A 24,269-nucleotide genomic window follows, 5' to 3' on the forward strand; every position below is an offset into this window, starting at 1 on the left:
GATTTCTCCGTTTTTTCTCCGTCTCTCTGTCTGCCTCTCTCTGCTTCTTTTTTTACCGCGCCAGCGGAGAAAGAAAATAGGGTTAAAAGTAACCCGGAAGTTCCGTCCTCTGGACGAAGGAACTACCGCTCTATTTCTTACAGCCTATGTTTCTTTCCACCCTTCTTCCGATCTCCCCATGATAAGAAAGGGCCTTTCCGCGCTTGAGCTCCGCCCCCGGCCTGCAGCTCCGCCCCTATGCTTGGGCTTCCTTGGCGCTCTCACGGGCTGCGAATAAAGTTGTCGCGGTCTCTTGAGGCCTCCTTTCTTCTTCCCCCGCCCCCGCCAGCTGGCAAAAGAGAGAGGCGGGCGGGCGAAGTGGAAGCAAACATGGCGGCTGTGACGGGGGATATTGCGCTGGCGGGGGCCCGTGTGGAGCGAGGCAGCGCAGCAGCCGCCACGACCACAGTAGCAGCAGCCGGAGCGAGCCTGAGAAGAGCGGCCGAGTGAGCTCAGCGCCTCCCCAGCAGCATCTTCTCTCCTGCCCTACCCCACCCCCGGACGTCTCCTGCGTTTTCCCCACGGTGTGGTCGAGATGGAGGTGGCAGGGGCCGGGGACGAGGGCGAAGAGCCCCCGAAAGGGGTCCGGATTCTTGGTTCGGAGCTGGTGGAGACCTACACGGTGAGGCGGGTGAAGTGGGAAGGAAGCCGAGGCAGTTGGGGGCTTTCCTAAAGCAGGGGGATTTCCCTTCCCCTGAAGTCTTCCTCTAGGTCTCCCAGGAGAGGAAGGTTCCTGGGGAGGTCATTCCTCTCTCGGGGAAAATATGTCCATGTCACCGAGCGTGCTACGTACATGGTGGATAATGGAAGGAAGGTGCTGGCTATAATTCTGGTTTAAACGGGGAGCTGGTCGGAGGAAAGTTACCTTGCTTATATATCAAGGTCCGATATCCTCGTTGGGAAACTGTAGCAGACTTCAACGGGACAGTGTGTTAATATTTTCCTAGGACCGGCCAGTGCTCTTGACTCGTATGCTTCCGAGTGACACAGAACTCTTTCTTGGATGGGTGTTCATGGGAAAACAGCAACTTCGAAAGGGATGAAATCGGATGTTTCTGAGAGAGCATAGGTGTCCAAGGCGGGGTGGGGGCAAGGGGACACCACCACCATCATAATGGACTCTAACATCCTGATACCCAGCTTTCTTTAAAAAAAAAAAGAGAGCAAGTTTCTAGTATTTTGTAGAACCTGAGATAAGAGACAAAATGTGCAGACACGACTCTTCTCATTTTTTGTGAAAAATTAGCCTGCTCCTTCCCCCTTTTAGTGTTTTACATCCACTGCCCCTGGAAAAAAGTCTGCAGACACCCTTGTGAAAGAGGGCATGGGTGTTGTCTTATTTTGGGTTGAGGTTATAAAATATTTGTCTGAAATGGGCATGCCAAATCTCAAAAAGACTCAAGTTCTGGTGTGGACTTTCTTAAAACAGCTTCATTTTATTCTGTCCTCTCCCTCCTTGGTAAACAATTCCGATACAAACATCCTTTGGAAACTGGCCTGAAGACATAACAATATATAGTATGTTTGGTGTATTTTTGTTTTTTAAAAAATAAAATAGGCAAAAGGGATGTGTCAAAGGGCAAGTGACCTTTTTCAGTCTAGATCAAATTCAGTATATGACTACCTTACACAACTGTTGAAACACTCTTAAATACTGCCCTTTTTGAACTATAGGTTTAGAGGAAAAGAGGCTTTGATTTGCTTCACAATAGTGGTAGCAATGCTCTTAGCAATACCATACAGAGTTGTCCACATAGAGCTGTACTTTGCAGTTAACTAGCACCGTTTCAGAAGCAAGCATACCTAAAATCTTAAAAAAATTGAGCATCTCAAACTATTTGGATACATAACTGAAAATGGGTGTGCCTCCTAGTTTTTGTTAGCTAAGCTATTCTGTTCCATGAATTCTGTGTTGTGAATACACATTCTAAACCTGCTTATACCAATTTTTAATATGAAGGAATGAGAATCGTTGGCACCACATCAGTTTAAAAGTGATGCATATATTCTATTTCTAATATTCCTTAGCAGCAGACATCATTGGTTTTGTTGTAAACATGTAAAGTCTTAAAATCAGGGTGTTTATAGAAATCATTTCATAATATTCAAGCTTACTTGTAAGTGAGATACTTGGCAGAGATAAAAATGCAGTGTGAAAATCTTGAAAATATTTCCCCCCCTTAAATACATGGCCTAGCTAAAATAAAAGAGGGCAGCAGTTTAGATGAAGCACTTCAAAATGTAACTTTTTGGTCTATGTACACATTATATAATGATGACATAGTGACTAATCCAGGCAAAATTAGGCAAAAAATCCCTTTGTTTTCCATGGAAGAGAGAAACTTGTGCTTAAATCCCTTCCACAGCACCATTTTGGCTTGCCCTTTGTTTTGTTAATTAGTGGTATTATTGCTGATCCGAACCAATGTAACACAAAGAGAAACTTGAAGGTTGCCTAGTACAGTAGCCTCATGAGAATAACAAGAAAACCATAGTTACAAGACATATGCTTATTGTATATTTACTGATGAAGGGGACTGTAGTCCAAGAGAGCTTATGTCATAATAAATTAGTCTTCAAAGGGCCACAAGACTTTGTTGGTTTTTGCTGCAACACACACTGCTACCCCTTGGAAATCCTAATTATGACACATAAGTTCTACCTCTTAAATATCAGTAGCTCTCCATCTTGCAGCAGAGATCAGGACTTGCAGCATCCCAGTAATTATATGCTTCAGTAATTAGCTTTTGAAATAATGCCCCACACCTCTGTGAGTTTGTCTTCCTCTGGCTGGCAGCTAACTTGTGATGATAGGGAAGGTACTAGACTGGGGGAACTTGCACCTTTTTATTTGGGAGAGAGCTTCATGAATTTCCTTAGGAAAATATATAAGGGAAAAGCAGTGTTTTCCCCTTCTTATGGGAGACACCAGTGATCAGCAGCTACTAATCAATATCCACCTTATCTCAGATCTACTTTCATGCCTAGTAATGCAGTTCAATATGGGTGCAATCCTATGGTCCCTGGGAGGTTGTACCAGGGGCCATAGGAAAGATCGGATTGCATCTACCTTTTTTACGTTGGGCCAAAAAGAGGGTGGATCCAAAAGCCCTTCTGGTTTAGTCATGCTCCTGAATGTGACTAAATTTGACCTGCCTAATCCCCCACCTGTTGTTTCTAATGAAAGAAATATATAATTGCATGTATGAAACACGTCAAAGGTTTGAGCCTAGCAGGTCATTGGATATGGTGGTATAATTGCATACCTATTAGCATTGCACTGCTAAGGAGGAAAAGTCTGCCATATTCAACTAGACTGGAAGCAAAAGGGTCAAGGATGTGGATGTAGAGAGGAGGAAAAATTTGTGCAGCTGCTAGTCAAGGAGATAGCAAAAGCCCCATTTATATTATGCAAAGATCTGTTCACCTTAGCCTACTTGGCAACATACATTCTCACTATTTGATGAACATCTCACTAGTTTCTCTTCCTTGAAATGAAGTTGCACTAATTTTAAATTGAGTTTTAATTTATGCTATAATATATTATATGGAAAACAAATATTTAACAAAATGCACAATTGTTAAGTAACACGGGGAGTGACCCAGCTGAAGTTAAGCTCATTGATTTTTCTTCCATTGACATCAAAAAGTGCCTAGCTGTATTGTTCACTTCTACATACATGTCACTATTTGGTATTTCTGTGAGCAGCACAAACCTCGTAGGAGGAGACTTTTCCATGCTCTCCTGCTCACTACAGCTCCATGTGCCCCCTGAAAAGCTGCTCCTGAGGATGTGGGATAGGATGGGGGGGCTGCTGCAGAAGGGGGAATCGCCTAAAATCAAAGGGAGAAGCAAGTGTCTCTGGGACACAATGTACTTCCTCCTGATTTTGGGCAGTTCCCCCAGCAACACCTATGTCCTGCCCCATCCCAGTCTGGGAAGTTCCTTGCTTCCCTGGAGTGGCTTTTTGGAAACTGCAGTGGGAAGGTGAGGATGCAAACATTCCCCTTTCCAAGTTTCCTCCTTAAGAGCTGATGATATTTCCTGCTTATATAGTGTAATGAAAGAGCTTGCAAATGTGTTTTTTTATAAAATACTTTGTATATGTTCTTCTCTTTGTATTCAGTGCTCCTAATGAAGTCTGCAAGCTCAAAACACAGCTTTTCTACAATTTAGATAATAAGTTACCCTTTGCAATTGTGGTTCTTACTATTGTTACCAGATAATACAAAATGGAAACAAGATATGACATGTAGTGATGAAGTGTACATGCTTTGAAGTTTTAGTTTTAAAATAATTATGTAGTGTGAAATGTTTTTAAAAAGCCACAAAACTGGCTGTTCATTATGCTGATTCTGTAGACAGTCCAGAGAAACCTGCACACAGAGAAGAACTGAGTGAACAACCTGAGCTTTCTTTGAAGCATTCGCTGCAGCAGCTTCTACTGCCACTGTTCAGTTTGCAGAACAGCTTGCTGCTTCTACAGTCAGCAAAGAAACCTCCAGCTGAGTGCACAGCCCTCCCTTTGTAGACTGCAGCCACTGTCTGTAGCTAGATTGCTGTATTATTATTTTATCTGTATTACTTTTTAGACACAGGCAGAGAAGGGAATTGATTTTAGATAGTACAGGTAAGCATCCACATTAATATCCAGAAATAGGTATGCATTTGTTAACCTTCAGAATACAAGAGTACCCACTCATTTCTATTCTCTATATAACATTGGCTATGCATGTTAAAAGTGGTTTCAATGAAATATCTAAAACTGTATTTATTTAAGTGCTAATTTAACAGATTTTTGTCATAGATGATGCTAAACTGCCATTAGTGGTGTCTCATGCTAGTGAAATAATTTGCATGCATTGGCAGGATTGAAGTTTTGAGTTTTTTAAGATGGGGAATAGATATGTCAAGCAGTATCCTTTGGGTGATGTACAAACATGGTTCTCCCCCTCCCCACAACAACCTTGTGAGGTAGGTTAGGCTGAGAGAGAGTGACTGCCCCAAGGTCACTCTGAGCTTCATGGCCAAATGGGGATTTGAACCCTGGTCTCTCAAGTTCCAATCCCACACTCTAACCACTATGCCACACTGGCTTTTTCTAACTTTCACTTTGAATACTTAGTAGTTCTACAAAAATATGTTTGAGGCCTCCTGAGCATGAAACTGCGTGTTTCCTGATGCATACCTCAATATTTTTTACTAAGAGTAGTAAGTGTTATTGGGGGGAGATATTTGAATTACCTCCAGACTTTGCATGAGTGGAAGTCTGCTCATGTAACAGGGCTTTTACTCCTTGCTGTAGCCCTCAAGAAGCCTCTCTAGAGGGCTGAATGATCCTCAGGGAAGACCTGAGATATACTATAGCAGCAGCATGAGCAGGAAATTGCTGAAAATGAAGCAGCCTCTTTCAGTAATTGAATTATGTTATCAACATAGTACAGCGTAATAGTATATTTATCTCCTCCCCCCCAATCTATTCCATTAATATATTCAGAAATAAGTGGTCAAATATAACAAGCTCATTTCTATTAATGCGATAAAGACAACCCAGAGTGTATGCTAAATCCTGCATGTTTTAAAAAAGAAGCAATTTTTAAAGCACTCTGTAGTGTCTTGGTGGTTTGTAACACTCAGTATTATGAACAGTAATGGAGAGGAAATGCCAAGCATAGATCTATTATTTCAGAATTAGTGACTCACAACCTGCTAGTGCAGGGACTAATTGATGTAATTTATATACTGTACTTGAAATGAAACATACTGCAATTGGACAATCATCGTGGCTGCTTAAGCCAAGATACACGAAGCCTCATGCAGTGCTGTGGTCCTCCCTTCCCATGAGCAAGCAAATAGACCAGGAAGCACTTAACTCCACCTTCCCATAATATCCAAGTATTATCAGAAGTGGTGCTGAGGACTCCTGCTGAGGACTCCTAGACTTCAAGATCCATGCTGAAGTCACTAGCTCTGGGCTGGCTCAGGACTTAATGGCCTCCATGACAACCATGGGGCTGCCCCAACAGGTCATTGGCCTGACACATGTGGCAGGCCACAGTGTGGATCTGGTTTTCCCAACCGGGCAGGAAGAGAGTGATCTGACAGTGGGGAATGTTAACATCAATCCCTTATCATGGTTGGATCATCTCCTGTTGAAATTTAGACTTTCAGTGGCTTTCCCCCACTGCAGAGATGGGGACCTATTAGGATTGTCTGCCCTTGGAGGCTGATGGATCCAGTTGGTTTCCAGATGGCTCTGGGGAATTTTCTGGCTAATATGACTGGCATTCCTGTTGAAGCCCTAGCTGATCTGTGGAATGGCCAAGTGGCCTGGGCTGTTGACATGATAGCTCCTGAGCTCCTCCTCCCACTTGATAGAGCCCAGTTGGCTCCTTGGTACATGTCAGACCTTAGGGCAATGAAACAAGCTGGGAGATGGCTTGAACGCAAGTGGAGAAATTCCAGGTGAATGCTGCTGAATGCTAGTTAGTGGTAACTATTGAGACTACTTAGTGGCAGTGTGGGCGGTGAAGAAGACATACTTTGCTGCTTCCATTGCATCCTCAATGTGTTAGCCAGCAGAGCTTTTCCAGGTAGTGTGGGACCTTTTACAGTGTGGCCCAAAGGAGGTGGTGGAATGTATGAGGGCTCGCTGTGACTTGTTTGCAAAACACTTTGAGAATAAAATTGCTTTCATCCGCTGTGACCTTAACTCCACTGTTAGAGCAGATGAATATCAAGAGGTGTCCAGGGCACTGTCTAGTTCCATTGTGTTGGATGAATTACAGTTCATAGGGCTCAAGGATGTGGACAAGGTGCTTGGCTCGGTTTGGGCAACCACATGTGCTCTTGACCTTCGTGGCTGATAAAAACTAGTAAGAAAGAGATGGACGGCTGGGCCAGGGAGGTGACTAATGCCTCCTTGTGAAACCAGTTTTCTAGATCCATTTCATTCAGGGTTTAGACCTGGTTTTTGCACAGAAACTGCCTTGTTTGCCTTTGTCAGGAGAGATATTTTATTTATTTATTTATTGTATTTACATACCTCCCCATAGCCGAAGCTCTCTGGGCGGTTTACCATAACTAAAAACATTAAAAACAAACATACAAATTTAAAAACACATCTTTTAAAAACAATTTAAAACACATGCTAAAATGCCTGGGAGAAGAGGAAAGTCTTGACCTGGCGCTGAAAAGATAACAGTGTTGGCGCCAGGCGCACCTCGTCAAGAATATGAGGGATTGTGTCCCTATTAATCCTCCTCGATCTCTCAGTGGCTTTCAATACCATCAGCCATGATATTCTTTTGGAGTGGCTGTCCACACTGAGGTGTGAATGGCAGTGCTTTCTAGTGGATATGGTCCTGCTTGGATAGTTGCTCTCAGAGGGTAGTGCTTGGGAAAGTATTGCTTGGACCCATGGAAACCTTCAGTGTGGGATTTCTCAGTGTTCGATTTCATCCCCCATGCTATTCAGCATCTGCCTGAAACTGCTGGGTGGGGTCATCCGAAGATTTGAAGCACCGTGTCAGCAATATGTTGATGACATCCCCCCCCCTCTCCTTTACATCTCCAGGTGTGGCAGTGGATGTGCTAGACCGATGTCTTACCTTGGTAATGAACTGGATGAGAACCAATAAACTGAACCTCAATCCAGACAAGACTGTTAGTGTGTGATTCCCTAGACCAGATGGAGGGGATGTGGCCTGCTCATAGGGTTACACTCCTGAAAGAGCAGGCGCATAGCGTGGGGAAGTATTTCTGGATCCATTACTGTCACTTGAAGCTCAAGTGGCCTCAGTTGTGAGGAGTGCCTTCCATAAGCTTCATCTGGTGGCCCAGTTATCACCCTATCTGGACAGTGATAGTCTGACGTCTGTGGTCTATTCTGTGGTAACCTCTACAGATTACTGCAATGTGTTATACATGGAGCTGCCTTTGAAGACAGTTTGGAAACTGCAGATGGTGCAGAATTCAGCAGCCAAATTGCTCACCGGGGCAAGACAGTTTGAGCACATAACACCAATTCTGGCACAACTGCATTTGCTACCAATTAGTTTCTGGGTTCAATTCAAAGTGCTGGTTTTGACCTATAAAGCCTTATATGGCTCAGGAACCCATTACCTCAAAAACTGCCTCTCCCCATGTTTTTTTTATCATTATTATTTATTGAATTTATATCCCACCCTTCCTCCCAAAGGAGCCCAGGGTGGCAAACATAAAAACCAAACCATTTAACAAAGAAAAAAAATCATTTTAAAGCATTCTAAAATGACAAAACATTTTAAACACAATTACTATTGAAAAATATTCTAAATCACTGTTAAAACATTCTTTAAAAAGTTTAAAATATTCTAAACACACAGTTAAAAACATTCTTCCACAAGTGATCCCTGAGTTGCCAGGAGTGGTCCTCTGCAGGCCGCAAATGCCTGGGTAAATAGGAATATTTTCAAATTCCTCTTAAAAGCCAATAGCGATGAAGACAGATGCACCTCACTGGGGAGGGCATTCCATGGGTCGGCACTAACCAGGTAGGGTGCCAACAACAAGGCCTCACCTGCTGAACTTGGGGTCCAAGACAGTTGATACTGGAGAGGTGCTGTTTTAGATACTTGGGTCCCAAGTCATTTAGTGCTTTGTATGCTAATATTAACACCTTGAATTGGGCCCAGTAGTTCACTTGCAACCAGTGCAGTGTTTTTAGGACTGGTGAGATATAATCTCACAGGGCTGCCCCATTTACCAGCCTAGTAGCTGCATTCTACATTAGCTGCAACCAACCCAGACCCGGCATTTGGCATCTGATGCCCTTCTTCATGTGCCCCTGTGTGTGGGGGTGGCAACACGAGAATGGGCCTTCTCAGTGGTGGTCCCCATTTATGGATCTCTCTACCCAGGGAGGCACGTCTGGCACCATAATTATCTTTAGGCTCCAGGCAAAAACATCTATCCCAGGCTTTTGGCTCTTAATTTTGGAAGGGTTTTGATGTTGTAGCCTCTTTTAGGGGTTGTCCTACTGCCTTTTAAATTTATGTACTGTGTTTTTAACTTCTTATTGGTTTTAGTTTTTTATATTGGTTTTAATCTTACTATCGATTGTAAGTTGCTTTGGGGTCACTTTTGTGAAAAGTGATTAATAAATTTAAATAATAATAATGTTACATGGCCAATCAGATATGGTGTTGTGACTTTTTCATTGAGGATCACTGCATTTGTTTTTGTGGCCTGTGAACAGGACTGTGTGTGTGGGTCCATTTCTACTTAGCCCTTTTAATCTCTATTGACATTTTTATATCAGCACCAATATTAGACATGGCTAACACTACCCAGGAGAGCCAGAGTTTGCTAATGCATTTAAAATCCTATTAAGAGAGACCTCTGGTTCATATTAATCATGGTTAATGCATGATTACAAACATATGAAAAAATCCTAGCAGGGATAGCTAATATGTGGCACTTAGATGTTCAGCTCTGCCTCCCATGAGCTTCAACCAGTCAAGGATGATGAGTGTTGGGTCACAGGCTAGCCACTTCTGTTTAGAAACCACAGAACAATGGCTAAAATCAGTTATATGTTGAATACCTGGACAAAAAATGTTTGCATGGGACAAAAAGTAATCAAGGTTGGCATCAAACAAGCTTCTCTTGGGAGGGCTTTCCACACACAAGCTATCAAGATAAAGTAGGCCCTCTTATCAGTTACCTCCTACGTAACATCAGATGGTGGGGGTACTGGGGAGTGGGTCTTTGATGAAGACTGAAGGGTTCAGGCACTTCTTTGGGTGGTCAGTGTCCAAGCCAGTTAGAACGTTATGGGTAATGAAGAGCTTTTTGAATTGTACTCAGATGCCAGCTAATAGCCTGTACAGCCTCAGAAATTGTAAGATATATTCCTTTGATTGGTCGCAGTTACTACGTATACAAATTTGGTCCACATCATGGGACTGGGGACGCTTAATACGCAACTTCTAGTGAAAGCTAGTTGGGCTTCTAATGTGAGGGATCTAACTGATCACATTGGGATATAAAGGCCAAAGTTGTTCACTGTCTGAGGTTTCTTGGCCAGCTAAGAGTTGTTTTTCATTTAGGTGTACATCATTCAAGTCAGTGTTGGGAACCATCAGTGGATAGTCAAACATCGATACAGTGACTTCCATGAACTTCATGAAAAGGTAAATATTCTAAAATTATAGTATTAAAATGTTGGCTAAACTTCCATTGTGGTGAATGCAATTATGTGACCCAAAAAGTAAGGAATGTTGATCTAGTTTTTGTTTGTTTGTTTGTTTTTATCATTAATTTTTATTCAAATTTTCAAAAACAAAACAAAAATACAAATTAAACAATAAAATAAAATGTTGACTTCTGATTTGTCGCAGATCAGTTATAGGTCTACAATATATAACAAACCTGTCTCTTAAATTATATTACAAAATCACTTTCCTCCAGTAGTTATCTTAATTAATCATCAAATCTCATAAACATCACCTTATTCTTTCCACAAAAAGTCAAAGAGAGGTTTCAACTCCTTGAGAAATATATCTATCAATTTTTCTCCAAATAAACATGTCAGTTAATCCATCATATCAAATCTGTTAGGTCCAATAATTTCAATAGCCATTCTTCCATTATCAGTGCTAATTCCATCTTCCATCTTCCATCCTTGCACCCATAATAATCCTGTTAGGTCCAATAATTTCAGTAGCCATTCTTCCATTATCAGTGTCCCATAATAATCTTGCTGTCATAGCCATAGTCATATAATAAGAGTCTGATATGAATTTCCTTTATCACAAATATTTCCTTGCCATCAATTCTGAATGTGTTGCTGAAATATTGTTGTAAAGTCATATCTCTATTCTTCTTTTTTACGAAATGCACTGGCACATCTCTTGAAAGTTTTTCCATTGTCACATATCTGTAATTAATTCTATAGATTTTTTCTATGTCAAACTCCATCACATCATTCCAGTCCAGAAATTTATCCAAGACATTGATAACTTTATCTCTGATATCTTCATTAATTTCTTTGGAGACAACGCTGAATTCCAAACAGTAAACTTTATCTCTAATATCCATAAACTCCAAGTCTTTTTCCTGTGGAACGTTGATCTATTTTGTGAGAGCCCTTCTCTGATTCAGATTGTGACATGCTCTGGGCATGCTCATCTTAACCTATCACATGCAAGTCAATGTGCGTTTAACTTGTTAAGAAATTTATATAACGCCCTTTGCCAAAAGGCCTCCAGACAGTTTACAACATAATAAACATAATTGCCATACAACACAGGAACTTAAACAATTATTTCAACTAATAGCAAAAGCATCATCATCAAACTATCCTTAACTTAACTCAGTCACAGCTCCAAGCATCCAAAAGCCTGCCAGATGAAAACAATGATATGGCTAGGTGTACCTTCTACATTAGACATGATATTAACCACATATTTGAATCCCATGGTAGGGACTCTCCTTTAAAAAAAAAAAGAAAGAAAAACAAAAAAGGAACAGTAGCCATAGAGGAGACCACACCATGTGAGGAGGAAGACACTTCCATGCTCCCCAGCAAATAGCTTTGGGGCTTGATTTTTAGTAAGAAAAGTGTCATAGAGAAAGGGTTAAAACTTCCTTCCACCCCATGCTGCAGTTATGATCAAGACCCCTCCACCACACACAAACATGCTATTGTAATTTTAAAAAATAAATAAAAGAACCTCAGTCAGGATTCAAAGGCATGGTTAACATTTAAATTGATCATTAACCTGTCATCATTCACATTTATGAGTAAGTACTATTGAACACAGTGGGGCTTACTTCTGAATAGGCATGCATAGGATTGCACTGTAAGTAAATTTTGTTGGGTAAAAGTCTGCTAGCCTGTTTAAATAACTGCCTATGGTAGATAACTGCTTATGAAAATACATTTTCATCTTTTACATGGTCATTGTAGGCAGCTAACAATTGTTTAACTTATGGATCCTACCAGTTTCCAGCTCTTAGTGGCATTATAGCCTTGCAATTAGTAAGAAGTGAACATTTGGTTCCTGAGCTCATTAATAGTTACAACTTGTTGAGGGTCACTTGCTGACTTAAAAACTCAAAGTTACTGAACCATTCAAAAATTATTAAATTCAAAGTTATTGACTATAAATAGCTAATTTGGGGGGAACTCTCCCCCTCAACAGAAACATTCACTCCATTATGTTAAAATAATGGGTTGGATCCAGAGAAGATTGATGAGAACTCTGCTTATGCAATAGAGCTTTTCTTACTTCTCATACGCTCCCCAATAACCATTCCTGAAGGTTAGCAGATCTTCTGGAACAACATAGGATGGGTCATAAGATGCAGCAGGACAGAAAGTTGGAGAAATTCAGCACAGCTGCCTCGTGGACGTTCTTTTTTATTACTGCATCTCTGGACCTAAGCCAGTGTTCTTCATCTCATCACTATTAAGAACTTGCTCTCCTGGCACCATTTCTGGTATTTAATTTTTGGTGCAGGGTGAATCCTTTTTTTCTCCCAGGCATTTTAGGAAGTTTGTTTTAGGATTTTAGGTTTTATTGAGACCCTCCTGTTTCATTTTTTTAAAAACTGCATTGGAAAGTTATATGTGTAAAAAGTGGTATATGAAAGCTTTAAAAAATCACATTTTGATTATCCCGAGTGTTTAAAAATGATATTGATAATTACTGCCAAAACAAATGTTTTATTTCTATTTGGCCCTATATTTTAGTGTGAGCAATTAACCCTAATTTCTCAAAACTCTGATTCATTTAGGAACAAACTTAACTCTTTGTCTTACAGCTTGTTTCAGAGAAGAAGATAGATAAGAATCTGTTGCCTCCTAAGAAGATTATTGGCAAAAATTCCAAAAGTTTGGTGGAAAAAAGACAAAAGGAGTTAGAAGTCTATCTACAAACTCTCCTTGTCACATTTCCCTTAGCTGCACCCAAAGTATTGTCGCAATTCTTGCATTTTCACTTATACGTAAGTTTATTCTGCTAGTCTTCAATATTGTGTGTGTGGTTTATTGTCAAACATTTTGAGTCCAGTTCATTTCTTATTTTGATCTTAAATGGCATGGTTATTTTTTGAGTGCTCAGAAGTGCTCACTTTGAAGAGTATAGTCAGCCTTGTTTTCTTCATTCTATAAAAGTCAAATGTTGGGTGGCATCACTAAGCAAAAATACCAGTTGTTATGTAAGAGAGCAGCCTTTCTCAATCTTGCGCCTTTCAGATGTTTTGGACTAGAACTCTATTCAGCCCCAGCCAGCATGACCAGTAATCAGGGATGATGAGAGTTATAGCTGCAAGAACTGCAGGGCACCAGGTTGGGAAAGCTGTAATAGAAAAACTAAGGCCACAATTATTATTATTATTATTATTATTATCTTTATTTTTATCCCGCTCTTTTTCCAAGGACTGGAACTCAAGGCGGCTTCCAAATATAAAAGTACATATAATTACAAGCAAACAAAAAATCTACATTAAAATACAATTAAACTATGTGCAACAATAAAACCATTTAAATATACAATTGGAGAAATTCAAAACTCACTTTAAGATAGTATAGATGAAACAGTAAAACAATACAACACCCTCTTCAATCCCATCCTTAGGAACCAACAGTTCCAAAAACCTTTCAGAATAAAAGAGCCAAGACTGTGCTGCTCTCCCTCAAAGCCGCAGGGAAAGCTCTGCACTCTCATTTCCCCCCTGACCCCACCTGACCCTGGGCTGGCCGGCCTGTGCATGGCACCTTGTCAGGGACTGCCTAGGGTCCTTCCCGACCCAAAATCCTTTCTCCCCAGGCTGCTGGTTCTGCAAAGCCCTCCTGCAATCAGCCAGAAGCAGGACTGAAACTGGTTTCACCCAGCCTTCAGTCTAGTGCCCTAATAGCCCCGCAATCCCACGCCCAGAGGCAGAAGGGCGCACCTTATTACTATGCCTACAGTATCAATCCCAAGCAAAGATGATCTCCTCGTTACTGTTGTCAATTTTATTTTATTTTATTTAGCTGGGCACTAGCAGTTCAGTGAAATGAAATTAACATTTTACACTTTTTTTGCTGTTGTTGCTAAACAAAGGCAGGTGTTGGCTGTGAAAAAGCAATGGGGGAGAGGCCCAACACATTCCGGGGTGCTGGTTGGTGCCCCTTGCGACTGGTGTGGCGGAAGGCAGGAAGGCCAAGAACAGGTGAAGCCAGGCCAGCGACAATCCTGTGCACAGTTATGCACACTTAAGTCCCAGTAATTTCAGTGCAACTTAGGTGTGCACAATTCTGCAGGATTGTGGCCCAAGCCTGCGTCTTAGGTTTTGAATGGGTGTATCAAGTTTGAAAATGGCTGTACTATCTGTATTTTACTAGATGGACGCTGATATATTTATTTATTATTTGATTTATATCCCGCCCTTCCTCCCAGCAGGAGCCCAGGGTGGCAAACAGAAGTGCTAAAAACACATCAAAACATCGTAAAAACAGACCGTAAAATATACCAAAACAAAACAACTTTAAAAACATTTTTTTAAAAAAGCTTTTAAAACATCTTTTAAAAACAGTTAAAAATGTATTGTTTTTTAAAGAAAACATTAAAAAGCAATTCCAACACAGATGCAGACTGGGATAGGTCTCAACTTCAAAGGCTTGTTGAAAGAGGAAAGTCTTCAAAAGGTGCCGAAAAGATAACAGAAATGGTGCCTGCCTAATATTTAAGGGGAGGGAGTTCCACAGTATTGGTGCCGCCACACTAAAGGTCCGTTTCCTATGTTGTGCGGAACAGACCTCCCGATAAGATGGTATCTGCAGGAGGTCCTCACCTGGTATATAAGGGGTAAGACAGTCTTTCAGGTATCCTGTTCCCGAGCTATATAGGGCTTTGTACACCAAAACTAGAACCTTGAACTTGGCCCAATAGCAAATGGGCAGCCAGTGCAATTCTTTCAGGAGCGGGGTGACATGTTGGCAATACCCTGCCCCAGTGAGCAGTCTCACCGCCGCATTTTGCACCAGCTGCAGCTTCCGGACCAACCTCAAGGGCAGCCCCGCATAGAGCGCATTACAGTAATCCAACCTGGAGGTTACCAGTGCGTGGACGACAGTGGTCAGGCTATCCCAGTCCAGAAACTGCTGCAGCTGTCTTACACACCGAAGCTAGTAAAAGGCACTCCTAGCCACTGGGGTCTTCTGGGCCTCTAGCGACAAAGATGGATCCAGGAGCACCCCAGACTACGGACCTGCTCTTTCAGAGGGAGTACGACCCCCTCCAAAGCAGGCAACTGACCAATTATCCGAACTCGGGAACCACCAACCCACAGTGTCTCCATCTTGCTAGGATTCAGAGTCAGTTTATTTGCCCTTATCCAGCGCACCACCAAGTCCAGGCACTGGTCCAGGGCTTGCACGGCCTCTCCCGATTCAGATGTTATGGAGAAATAGAGCTGGGTATTGTCAGCATACTGCTGACACCTCACCCCAAATCTCCTGATGACCGCTCCCAAGGGCTTCATATAGATGTTAAACAGCATGGGGAACAAGATGGTACCCTGCGGCACCCCACAGCACAACTGCCAGGGGGCAAAAAGACAGTCATCCAATGCTATTCTCTGAGAGCGACCCTGGAGATAGGATCGGAACCACTGTAAAACAGTGCCTCCAATACCCATCTCACCAAGTTGGCCCAGAAGGATACCATGGTCAATGGTATCAAAAGCCACTGAGAGATCAAGTAAGTATAACAGGGTCGCACTCCTCCTGTCCTTCTCCCGATAAAGGTCATCCATTAGGGCGACCAAGGCCAATTCAGTCCCATAACCAGGTCTGAACCCAGACTGGGATGGGTTAAGATAATCTGTTTCATCCAAGAGTACACAACCCTCTCAATCACCTTCCCTAAAATGGGTATTTGCAACCAGTCGGTAGTTGTCACAAACCAACGGGTCCAGGGTGGGGTTTTTCAGGAGTGGTCGGATCACCACCTGCTTCAAGGCAGTTCTGACATTCATTCTTTGTGAAGGTCCATGCAACATTAACGTTTTTGATTTTATTATTTATGTATTTTTATTCAAACATCAATATTGACCATTACACTCCCCAAAGCCCAATATTCTTTGAAAGGTCTATCCTGCCTGTTTTTCAGGTGCTAATAACTGATTTGGCTTTGTGTACTATATAATTTAGTGAAGATGCCTTTATGGCTAACTGTTCTCAAAAAATCTGCTTCCAATAAGCTACATGAAAAATGTTGTTCTTCCGTACAAGTGGTCTCTAGAGGGCAGCTTTTGAACATACTGTTTGAACATGTTGTTTTAGGATTAAGTACTCAATTTGCATTTTGCATAGAACTGGGGATTCTTTCTCTTGCATGATAAAGTAATTCAAATAAGCATCATGTCACTGATTATATTAGTCCTTGAAAACAAGAAGGAATAATAATTATTGCTTTGCAAGGTGATATTATAATGCAATGGTTTTCAAACATTTTCCAAGGAATCCTCCTGTTCCACATAAGCTCAGTGAAAAGATTAATAATGCAAGACAAGGTTCCTTAAAATACAGGTGGTCCACCAATATCACTCTTGCTCTGCTATGTGATGTTAGAAGATAGTTTCTAGAATGTACTTTTAATCTAAATGGGTTGATGATGAGACCTTAAGGCCTGACCAGTGCTTTGGACTGAATTTATTTCCTGGAGCCATGCCTTGTTGCCAGAATTTTCTGCAGAGGCCCCCTCAGCGAGTAATTTGATGTAGAAAGAATTATGGGAAACCACTGCCATAAGGTTTCTTACAATTTTACACCGAATTGTTGAAATAAGTGCACAAACTTGTCGTTGCCTATTCTTTTCATCATCTTGAGCACATCACTTGATTTATAGCCAACTGATACTGTAACTCAGTGTTTTTCAACCTTGGATCTCCAGATGATGTTGGACTACAACACCTATCAGCCCCAACCAGCTTAGCCAATGGCCAAGGATGATGGGAGTTGTAGTCCAACAACATCTGGGGACCCAAGGTTGAAGAACAGTGCTGTAACTTCTTTACAGGGGCTTTTTAGCAGAAGCTAGTAATTATTTGAAACGAATGCTGATGAAAGTTAAAGAGGAAAGCACAAAAGCAGGACTATAGCTGAACATCAAGAAGACTAAAGTAATGACAACAGATTTATGCAACTTTACAGTTGACAATGAGGACATTGAACTTGTCAAGGATTATCAATACTTTGGCACAATTATTAACCAAAATGGAGACAATAGTCAAGAAATCAGAAGAAGGCTAGGACTGGGGAGGGCAGCTGTGAGAGAACTAGAAAAGGTCCTCAAATGCAAAGATGTATCACTGAACTCTAAAGTCAGGATCATTCAGACCATGGTATTTCCAAAGGGAAAGCCAAACAAGAGATGAATTGATTCCATAAAGGAAGCCACAGACCTGAACTTACAAGATCTGAACAGGGTGGTTCTTGCAGGTTGCTGATTCATAGGGTCACCATAAGTCGTAGTCAACTTGGAGGCACATAACAACAAAGTCAAGAAATCAGAAGACGGCTAGGACTGGTGAGGGCAGCTATGACAGAACTAGAAAAGGTCCTCAAATACAAAGATGTATCACTGAACACTAAAGTCAGGATCAATCAGACCATGATATTCCTGATACCTATGTCTGGATGTGTAAGTTGGACAGTGAGAAAAGTGGAAAAGAGAAAAATCCACTCATTTGAAATGTGGTGTTGGAGGAGAGCTTTGCGGATACCATGGACTGCAAAAAAGACAAATAATTGGGTGTTAGAACAAATTAAACCAGAACTATCACTAGAAGCTAAAATGATGAAACTGAGGTTATCATACCTTGGACACATAATGAGAAGACATGATTCACTAGAAAAGACAATAATGCTGGGAATAACAGAAGGGAGTAGAAAAAGAGAAAGACCAAACAAGAGATGGATTGATTCCTTAAAGAAGCCACAGACCTGAATTTACAAGATCTGAACAAGGTGGTTCATGACAGATGCTGTTGGAAGTCGCTGGTGTGTACGGTCATCATAAGTCATAATCGATTTGAAGGCACATAACAACAATGAATTGTTGGTACAGATTTCCACTCCCACTTGTGCTTAAATACTGTTGCTTCGGTTGGGGTATGCTAGTTGATTACAATTCCAGATGCTAGTTGATTACAACTCCCATCACTGGGCACACTGGCTCGGAGTGGTGAGAGTTGTAGTCCAACCACATCTGGAGGGCACCATGTTAACTATCTCTGATCTAGGAATTAAGATTGGAACTGGCATACAAGACTGTGTGAATTTAGTTTTTTTGTGCTTTTGACCTGTTGCTTTCCATAGCTTGAGATTCACATGTCAACTCTTCTGGGAAACACACAGGACAACCTTGAACTCTTAATACAGGGGAGTAAATGACTTGACAAGTATAACTGAAACTTGGTGAATTATTCCCATGACTGGAATACAACTGAAGGGAATAACTTGTTCAAAAAGAACAGAATGAATAGAAGGGGAGGCGGAATCATGCTATATGTTAAAAATATATATCCCTGCACACAAATACGGGAGGATGAGCTTGGAAGTTCTACCGTGAGTATCTGGATTAAAATTAATTGGGCAAAGAATAAAAGGAACATGGTAGATGGAGTCTACTACCAACCACCCAATCAAGAAGACAAGGATGAAAAGTTTGCAAAGCAAATTGCCAATGTTTCGAGGAGACATGATGTAGTAGTAATGGGGGACTTCAGTTACCCCGATATCTGTTGGGAGACAAATTCTGCCAAACACGACCCCTCCAAGAAATTCCAGACTTGTGTTGGAGATAACTTTCTCCTACAGAAAGTGGAGGTAGAGGATTAGCTATCCTTGACTTGATTCTAACCAACAGAGATGACTTGGTGGATAAAGTGGCAGTTATGGGAACTCTGTGGGAAAGTGACCATGCTAGACTAGAGTTTTTTATTTTAAAGGAAGCAAAAGCTGAGAGTAACCATACATGTACCCTGAACTTAAGGAAAGCTGATTTTAATAAACTCAGAACAATGGCAAGTAAGGTTCAGTGGCAAGTGACCCTAATGAGAAAAGGAGTCCAAGATGGGTGGGAGTTTTTAAAAAAAGAAAATTCTACAGGCACAATTGCAAACATTTCCATCAAGGAAAAAAGGGGGAAGACAGCAGAAGAAGCCAGTGTGGTTTCACAGAAAGCTTAGAGATGACCTGAAAACAAAAAGGACACACACAGGAAGTGGAAGGAAGGCCACACTACAAAGGAAAAGTACAGACAGTTAGCACAGAATTGCAGGGATGGTGTCAGGAAGGCTAAAGCTGGGAACGAGCTGAGGTTAGTGAGAGATGTCAAAAGCAACAAAAAAGCTTTCTTCAGGTACATCTATAGTAAAAGACAGACAAAAAATTGTACAGCTAGTCAGTGAGAATAGCAAAATGATAACAGATGACAGAAAAAGCAGAAGTGCTTAATTCCTACTATGGCTCAGTCTTCTCCCAAACGAGGGTCTATGACCCTCCTGAGAAATGTGAAATTGAAGGGGCAGGATTGCACTGAGATTGATAGACAAATGATCAAGGAATACCTAATCACTTTGAATGAGTTCAAATCTCCAGGGCCTAATGAACTAGGAAATAAATTCAATACTCTAGGATGCATTGAAGGAACTAGCTGAAGAACTGCTGTCTATTGTCTTTGCAAAATTGTGGAGGATGGGTGAAGTGCCAGAGATGACTGGAGGAGTGCTAATGTTGTCCCTATCTTCAAAAAGGAGGAACCGGGGGACTACAGACCAGTCAGCCTGACATCGATCCCTGGATTCTGGAGCAGATAGTAAAGCGGTCAGTCTATAATCACCTTGAAAACAATGCAGTGATTACTTGAAGCCAACATGGATTTATCAAGAACAAATCCTGCCAGACTAATGTTTTTTTGATTGGGTAACCTCCCTGGTAGACTCTGGGAATATATCTCAACTTCAGCAAAGCTTTTGACAAAGTGCCCCATGATATTCTCATTAGCAAGCTGGATGGAACAACTATTTATTTATTTATTTATTTATTTATTTATTTATTTATTAAATTTATATACCGCCCAACTAGCAATAGCTCTCTGGGCGGTGAACATAAAATAGCATAAAAATACAATGAATAACAAAATAATACTAAAATACAATCATCAATCCAATACAATAAACATTTAAAAAAGTAAATCAGTGTAACTTAAAATGCTTCAGAGAATAGGAAGGTTTTGACCTGGCGCCGGAAGGAGAGCAGAGTCGGCGCCAGGCGTACTTCCTCGGGGAGACTGTTCCATAGTTCGGGGGCCACTACTGAGAAGGCCCTAGATCTTGTCATCACCCTCCGGGCCTCCCTGTGAGTTGGAACCCGGAGGAGGGCCTTCGTAGCAGAACGTAGTGCACGGGCCGGTTCATATCAGGTGGATCCACAGTTGGTTACAGAATCATACTCAAAGTGCTTATCAATGGTTCTTTCTCAAACTTGGGGGAGATAACGAGTGGGGTACTGCAAGGTCCGGTCCTGGGCCCAGTGCTCTTCAACATTTTTATTAATGACTTGGATGAGGAGGTGCAGGGAATGCTTATCAGATGTGCAGATGATACAAAATTGGGAGGGATAGCTAATACCTTGGAAGACAGAAACAAAATTCAAAGGGATCTTAATAGGCTGGCACATTGGGCTGAAAACAACAGAATGAAATTTTACAAGGATAAGTGCAAAGTTCTACACCTAGGAAAAAGAAACCAATGCACAGTTATAATATGGAGGATACTTGGATCAGCAATACTACATGCAAGAAGGATCTTGGAATTGTTGTTGATCACAAGCTGAATATGAGCCAACAGTGTGATGTGGCTGCAAACAAGGCAAATGCTATTTAAGCTATATTAACAGAAGTATGCTTTCCAAATTGTCAGAAGTATTGGTTCCCCTCTATTCAGCACTGGTTAGACATCTTGAGTACTGTGTCCAGTTGTGGACACCATACTTTAAGGATGCAGACAAACTGAAACAAGTTCAGAGGGCAATGAGGATGATCAGGGGACTGGAAACAAAGCCCTATGAAGAGAGGCAGAAATAATTTGGCATGTTTAGCCTTGAGAAGAGAAGACTGGGGGGGATATGATAGCACCATTCAAGTACTTGAAAGGTTGCCACACAGAGGAGGGCCAGGATCTCTTCTGGATCATCCCAGAGTGCAGGGCATGGAATAATGGGCTTAAGTTACAGGAAGCCAAATTTCAATTGAATATCAGGGAAAACATCCTAACTGTTAGAGTGGTACGACAAAGAAAAAAATTGCCTAGGAAGGTGGTGGGGTCTCCAACACTGGAGGCCTTCAAGTGGCAGCTGGACAGCCACATGTCAGGTATACTTTAATTTGGATTCCTGCGTTGATCAGGGGGTTGGACTCACTGGGCTTATGGACCCCTTCCAACTTTATGATTCTATGGTCTTGGGTGGTGAGGAGACAGTCCAGTTGGGGTAGGCCATGAGGTAGTCTTCATCTCCCTCCCTCCTGGAATCCATCCCTTGGAACAGTTGATGATAGATCACTCTGTTTTTTTCAAGCAGCATGGAAAATGCTGGTACTCCTAAATCTCAATCCTGGTGAAGAAACATCAAACTTGGATAAAGACTGAGATGAGGTAGAAGATCAACTCAATGAGTTCTATGGGTGGTCCTTGTTCTTCCACTGGAATGTGTGTGGGAGTAGTGGCTGCCCTTTATTGTCATAGAATCATAGAGTTGGAAGGGGCCTTGTAGGCCGTCGAGTCCAACCCCCTGCTCACAGCAGGAAATCCACAGCTAGAGCTTCTCCCGCAGATAGTTGTCCAACCTCTGCTTGAAGACATCCAACGAAGGGGATCCCACCACCTCCCTAGGGAGTCGGTTCCATTGCCGAACTGCCCTTACTGTCAAGAAGTTACTAATAATGTCCAATCTGAATCTACGCTCCTGCAACTTAAAACCATTAGACCTAGTCCTACCCTCTGGGGCAGCAGAGAACAACTCTGTACCCTCCTCTATGTGACAGCCCTTCAGGTACTTAAAGAGTGCAATCATGTCACCCCTCAGCCTTCTCTTCACCAGACTGAACATGCCAAGTTCCTTCAACTTTTCCTCAAAAGACTTGTTCTCCATACCGGCTATCATCCTCGTCACCCTCTTCTGAACCCGCTCTAACTTGTCTATATCTTTCTTAAAATGAGGCGCCCAGAACTGAATGCAGTATTCCAGATGAGGCCTGACTAATGCAGAATATAGTGAGACTATTACTTCCCTTGACCTGGAAACTATAGCTCTGTTTATACATCCCAAAACTCGACTGTATTTATTTCCCACCCACTCATAAAATTATCAGGGTGGTATACAGCAATATAAAAATAGAAACCATTTAAAGACTCTAGGCAGCCAGGAAAACGTAGAGGATTTTGATGCAATTTGGTGGAAGTTCATTTTATACATGAAAAAACAACCTTTTTGGACTTTTATGCCATGTAAGTATGAGTTTGTTTGGCGGTTTTGTCAATTTCTGTTCATTGTCCTTTTGATCCTTGTCTCTGTTAGCCAAGTGAAAGCCCCAGGTATTGCTAGATTTTATTTAAAGCTTAAAAAAAACACCAGTACAAAACAATAATTAAAAAGATTTGCCATTCAAAAAAAATTAAATAAATGCATAGGCCTGTTGGTATAAAAAGTCCTCAAGAGACACTTGAAAGTCAGAAGTGAGGATGCCTGCTGAATCTCTTTTTCACAGCATGGGACCGGCAACACTAAGTGCCTGACTTCTCGTTGAGGCCAGTCAGGCCTCTGGATGATCTCGGTGATTGGTCTGAGATATAAGAGCTCAGGCAGTCCTTAAGGAATCCTAGACTCAAATTGTTCAGGGTGTTGTAAATCAACACAGGAGCCTTGAACCTGGCGCTGTACAAGTCATAACTCAGAGTAAACCCATTGAAATAACATTTATTTGTGAATCTCCTTCCCCATATGTCCCAAGGCGATGTTTAGGCATATCCTTCAAAACAGCTGAAATAATTCTAAAAACAGTACAAGAACAGATGAGTACAGTATATGTTTTAAAACAACACTGAATTAACACATGGGCAGAAACCTTTTATAAGGCTGGAAAAGCTTGTTGAAACAAAATGTCTTCAACTGTTTCCAGAAAGTACAGATACTGAGCGCCTGTCATATCTTGGCAGGAATATCGTTCCATAGAACAGGGGTAGTCATTTTGAAAGCCACTGTTGAGCGGGCTTCTGATAATTTGGGTGCTTGGAGAAACTGTCCTGCAGGACGTAGTGACCTACTGGGTATATAAGGGATAAGGCAGTCTCTCGAGTAATGGACTTAAAGTTACTGAGTATGACTAACACTGGACATCACTCAATATTTTGGATTATTTTAATAGAGTATAATATGTTGTTTAATTCTTGTTTAAGATATGGTATTGAATTTTGGGGGGGTTCTTGTTTTTAAAAGGAATGTTGAAGCAATAAAGTTTTTGAATTCTTGTTTCATTTGCTTTGTAGGAAATCATTGGAATTACAGCTGCATTGGCTGAGGAACTCTTTCACAAAGGTATTTATTTTATAACTTTGTATGGCTGCCCAATAACATGTTCTCTGGGTTACCCGCAAAATTAAAATAATAGAATACGACAGTAAGAATAGCATACAAAGCAAATAAGAGCAGCATAAAATTGTTCTTTTATATACAAAATATATGCAAATATTTATACAAGATATACAAAAGATGTACAAAAACAATTGTTTGAAAAGGCCTAGGTGAATAAATAATCTTTACTTACTACAGAAAAGGCTCTAATGCTTCTAAACACAATGCTTCGCATGTTTGCTGTTTCTCTATGACTAATTTAGGGACTTTGAGTAAATCCATATCTACTGTATAGAACTGTGCTGCTAGATTTTCAGCTAATGAAAGTATCTGTGCATGTTTATTTGTAACGTCATCAAGGACATATGGCAGTAACTCTCCTTTAGGGCATGAGATTATTCTCTTTAGTAGTGGTCTGTCACATCATACATTATATTGGGTGGTGGAGTTGGCTTAAATGCTGGGGCTCTTGCTTAGAAGTCCACTGTTGCATGAGCATACTTCCATTTGTACAACAGGACTTGGCCATACTCTTCTTAAATGCAGCCCCCTGAGTGCCCTCAA

The 24,269-nt window shown here is 41.4% G+C and overlaps 1 protein-coding gene across 4 annotated transcripts in view; it reads left to right on the forward strand.

The window, feature by feature from the left end:
* The first annotated feature begins 301 nt into the window (after positions 1–301).
* NISCH (nischarin) overlaps positions 302–24,269 on the forward strand; it is a 62,360-nt gene continuing 38,392 nt past the window's right edge. For 2 of the 4 annotated variants that reach the window (XM_061617976.1, XM_061617980.1), the window contains exons 1-4: positions 469–661; positions 10,132–10,215; positions 12,851–13,033; positions 23,621–23,669. In XM_061617976.1, the coding sequence (XP_061473960.1) occupies positions 575–661; positions 10,132–10,215; positions 12,851–13,033; positions 23,621–23,669 (403 nt within the window). In that variant the 5' untranslated portion in view covers positions 469–574. Of the gene's footprint in view, positions 662–10,131; positions 10,216–12,850; positions 13,034–19,831; positions 19,902–23,620; positions 23,670–24,269 lie in introns of those variants that run through there. The other 2 variants (XM_061617977.1, XM_061617978.1) reach the window with 2 other exon arrangements.

The sequence above is a fragment of the Rhineura floridana genome, chromosome 3 (genome assembly GCF_030035675.1).
Source record: "Rhineura floridana isolate rRhiFlo1 chromosome 3, rRhiFlo1.hap2, whole genome shotgun sequence".
NCBI classification, from domain to species: domain Eukaryota; kingdom Metazoa; phylum Chordata; class Lepidosauria; order Squamata; family Rhineuridae; genus Rhineura; species Rhineura floridana.